The 3,864-nt window shown below is 46.5% G+C and overlaps 1 protein-coding gene across 1 annotated transcript; it reads right to left on the bottom strand.

Annotated features, from left to right (window-relative positions):
• Positions 1 to 865: 865 nt before the first annotated feature.
• On the bottom strand, positions 866 to 1,993 carry LOC147438009 (uncharacterized). The gene is made up of 3 exons (XM_086486678.1): positions 1,795 to 1,993; positions 1,564 to 1,695; positions 866 to 1,449 (listed from the first exon to the last, which is right to left on the bottom strand). The coding sequence occupies exons 1-3, from the start codon at positions 1,991 to 1,993 to the stop codon at positions 866 to 868; spliced, it is 915 nt and encodes a 304-aa protein (XP_086342804.1).
• Between the last annotated feature and the right edge of the window lie 1,871 nt (positions 1,994 to 3,864).

The following is a 3,864-nucleotide window of genomic DNA, read 5'->3' as shown; positions in this document are numbered from 1 at the left end:
ATATCTTAGAGGAAAGGCGAAAACTTGCATACATAGCAGAAACTGAGACAGTAACAGAACACCCATTCTGGTGGAAAGATTGTGGGGAGGAGAGCAAAAACTGAGACAGTAACAGAACACCTGTTCTGATGGAAAGATAGTGGGGAGGAGAGAGATGGGACATAGAACCTACAGATGGAGGAATAGTTGCAGACCCTTTACTCAGAGGAGTAATAGCACTTGATTCTGGAGCCATTTACCAGTGGCAAAGGAACGCCTTCCAAAGTGACTAACTGGACAGCCCCTTGTGGAAAAATCTCCTGTACCCCGAAGGGCCCTTGCTAGGCTAGGATCAACTTCTTAGCTTTCTTCAGATACTTATCTTGATAGAGTAGCACCAGCGAGCCTTGCATTATTTTCGGCCTTTGGACATGGCGATCATGCCACGCTTTGCGACGAATCTCCTTGGCTTGGAGAGCATGTGAAGCTAATCTCCTACTTTCTTCTAGCATTGAGAGACGAGAGAGGTTTGCTGAAGCACTCCCAGCTGTGACACGAACGCTTCCCAGTCTTGTTGAACCTGAGTTGAACTCATATGGTGCAATTGCCTCTAAGCCAAAAGCTAGCTGGAATGGGGTGTAGTTATCGGTTGCCTTGAAGGAGGTGCGATAAGCCCAAACTGTGTCGAGGATAGCCTAAGCCCAAGAGGTTGGATGCAGATGACAAGCTTTCTTAAGAAGCGCGATTAGCACTTTGTTAGTGCTTTTAGCCTACCCATTTTCTCTAAAATAGTAAGAGAAATATTTACGATGAAAAATCTTGTAATTCGTGAGGAGAGTGGAGATCAAGTCGTTGACAAAATGACTACCTCGATCACTGGTGACTTCTAGAGGACACCCAAACCTGCAAAAATATTTTCATACAAAAATTTTGCGACAGTGGCGGCTGTGCAGTCGATGGTAGCCACCACTTCGGCCCATTTCATTGCATAATCTATTTCCACCAAGAGATACTTACGATTGCCTGGTTGAGCAGATGGAGTAACTGGACCAACAAAGTCCAAACCCCATCTCTCAAAGGGCAACCACGCCATAGATACCTCGAAAGGATGATTTGATTGCTTGCTAGGCTTAGGCGCATATCGCTGGCAGACATCACAAATCTTGACATGAGCAATAGCATCACGAAATATATAGGGCCACCACAAGCCCGTCTGTAAGATTTTTTGTGCTGTGATGTGACCTCGATAGTGGCCACATGTAGGACCACTGTGTGCATCCTCTAGAATGTGGTCTACCTCATGAGGGGCGATGCACCTTCGCAACACACCATCTAGCCCCGATTTATAGAGCTGTCCACCAATCAAGGAGAAAGGTCTAGACTTGAGCAAGAGTCTTCTTTTTTGCAAGGGAGAAGCATTCTCAAGATATAGGCCAATAGAAAGCAGATGTAACACATCTCCATACCATTCTGGGGTCGTGTCGACCTTAAAGAGATGACTATCAGGAAAATCATCATCAACCCCAGTTTCGGGCTCACCTGAGTGTATGCGAGAGAGATGGTCGGCCATGACGTGCCACTTACCTGGACTAAGGACTACTTTGAAGTCGAACTCCTGGAATATCAGTAGCCACCTCCAGACTCTTCCTGTAACTTGGGGTTTATTCAGAAGATAGAGTAGCGCATGATGATCTGTGATGATAGTGAAGTGAACCCCTAACAAGTAATGACGAAACTTTTGTAAAGAATACACCATAGCAAAACCTTCCCTTTCTGTGGTGCTGTAGTTGCGCTCTGCTTTGGTGAGCAGGCAACTTGCATAGTGAGCAGTGCGATCCAGGTTGTACTCTTCACTAGGCTGAGTCAGCACAGCCCCCACAGCCAGCTGACTAGCATCCATATGCACATAAAAAGGAAGAGACCAATCTGGAGCCACTAAAATAGGTGCGTCAGTGAGGCGCTTTTTGAGGTATTGAAATGCTCCAGCCTCAAGTTTTGACCATTTAAAGGGCATTGTAGCACTGGTGAGTCGTGTCAATGGTTGAGCCACCTGTGCATACATTCGTATGAACCTATGATGATATCCTGTGTGGCCTACAAGGCTCTGTACACCTTTTGGGTTGATGGGAGGTGGTAACTTTAAGATTGCCACTATCTTCTCTGGGTCAGGTGTTAAACCTTTGGCAGACACCACATGGTCTAGAAGTGTGCCCTCAATGACCAAAAAGTGACATTTTTTAGGATTGAGTTTTAGCCGTGCCTCTCTGCACTTGAGGAAGACAACAGAGAGCTGAGCGAGGTGTTCCTCTAGATTTTCCAATGGGGTTGAACATTGAGCACCTGAGAAGGTCAAAAAATTGTCCATGAAGATGCGAAGATGATCCGTAAGCAGTGGACAAAAGCAGTGGACAAAAGATTGAAAGAAGGGGGAGCGTTTTTCAACCCAAAAGACATTCTAGTGTAGATAAAAATACCCCAAGGAGTCACAAAATCCGTTTTCAGCTGATCACCTGGATGGATGCCCATCTGATTGTATCCACTAAACCCATCCATGAAACTGTACAAAACATTTCCTGCTACATCTTCGAGCACACGCTCAGTGAAAGGTGTGGAAAAACCATCTGGAATAGTTACCTTATTCAGCGCGTGGTAATCTACACACACCCGAATTTTATTGGACTGCTTCTTAGGTGCTATCACCATGGGTGATAACCACTCAGAGTGCTCCACAGATACAATGATCCCTGCCTCTTGCATTTTTTTGATCTCTGACTTGACAGCCTCTGCATACTTTGGGTTGAGCTTATAAGCTCAGCCTCTGACAGGCTTAGCCCCTTCAACTAGAGGGATTGTGTGGAGACCCAATTTTGCTGGGATCCCTTCCAAATCCTTGTAGGACCAAGCAAAAACATCCTTAAACAAGTGAATAAAAGAAACTACCTGGTCAAGTAATGCGGGATGCTCCCATAACCAAGCTGCTAAGAGGACATGCTGAGGGTTGTAAGGGTCGCCCAGGTTGACTTTTTTGACAGGGTCAGGAGGTGTAACTGTGGAGGGTACTTCAGAAGTTGACAAATGAGCTGCCTCTTAGAGCTTCGAGACATCATGTGCTGGCGTTTGATCGATTGGAAACTCCACATACTCTTCTTGTAACCATCCTGGTGGAAGCTCATCGAAGGGTAAATCTTTAGACATAGACATAATAGAGTGCTTTTGAGTGGGCGGGGCATCCGACCTGGGAGATGTTAGAGGAAGGGAGGAATCATTGGCGAGTTCATGCAGAGGAGATTTTTGCCCCCTTCGGTGATGTTTGATAGGTTCCCCGAGGCTGAGGGCTTCCATAGGAGGATCATCTGAAACATGAGAATTTGGGGCTGACCCACGTACTTCTTGGACTGGTCCACTGTGTGCTATAGGGACTACTGTCTAGTTTAGGACTTCTGACATCTGTGTCCGCCTGAGGAGTTGGAAGAGAGAGTGTTACCGGTACATGTGAGTTTTGAATAGAGACCACATAGCATGGCATCGAGGCGGTAGCTTCCAACCACTGCAGGAGGTCTTCGTCAGACCCGTCAGGTGGGATGGGCTGCTCAGGGTCGAGATTGGACTGTACTAACAATGAGCTGTGATGAACCACTGGATCCATACCTCCTTCGAGCCGAATTGGTTGCATGAGGGAGCCAGGAGTATGTATCCACATGGCGTCATTACCCCAATCATGAAGTGCCTTAGTATGCCTCAACCATGGTCTACCAATCAACAAAGGAAATCCTCCCTCCACCTGAGGAAGACTGACCACCACGAAATCCAAGCTAATGTGAAGTCTTGTATCATCAAAGGTACCTTCTCTACTATGCCCACAGGGTAGACTTTCCTCTGGTCTGC

Source organism: Adiantum capillus-veneris, chromosome 17, assembly GCF_014529385.1.
Source record: "Adiantum capillus-veneris isolate H3 chromosome 17, ASM1452938v2, whole genome shotgun sequence".
Lineage (NCBI taxonomy): Eukaryota > Viridiplantae > Streptophyta > Polypodiopsida > Polypodiales > Pteridaceae > Adiantum > Adiantum capillus-veneris.
The sequence above is the reverse complement of the archived record's forward strand: the minus strand, read 5'-3'. Positions and strand labels throughout refer to the sequence as shown.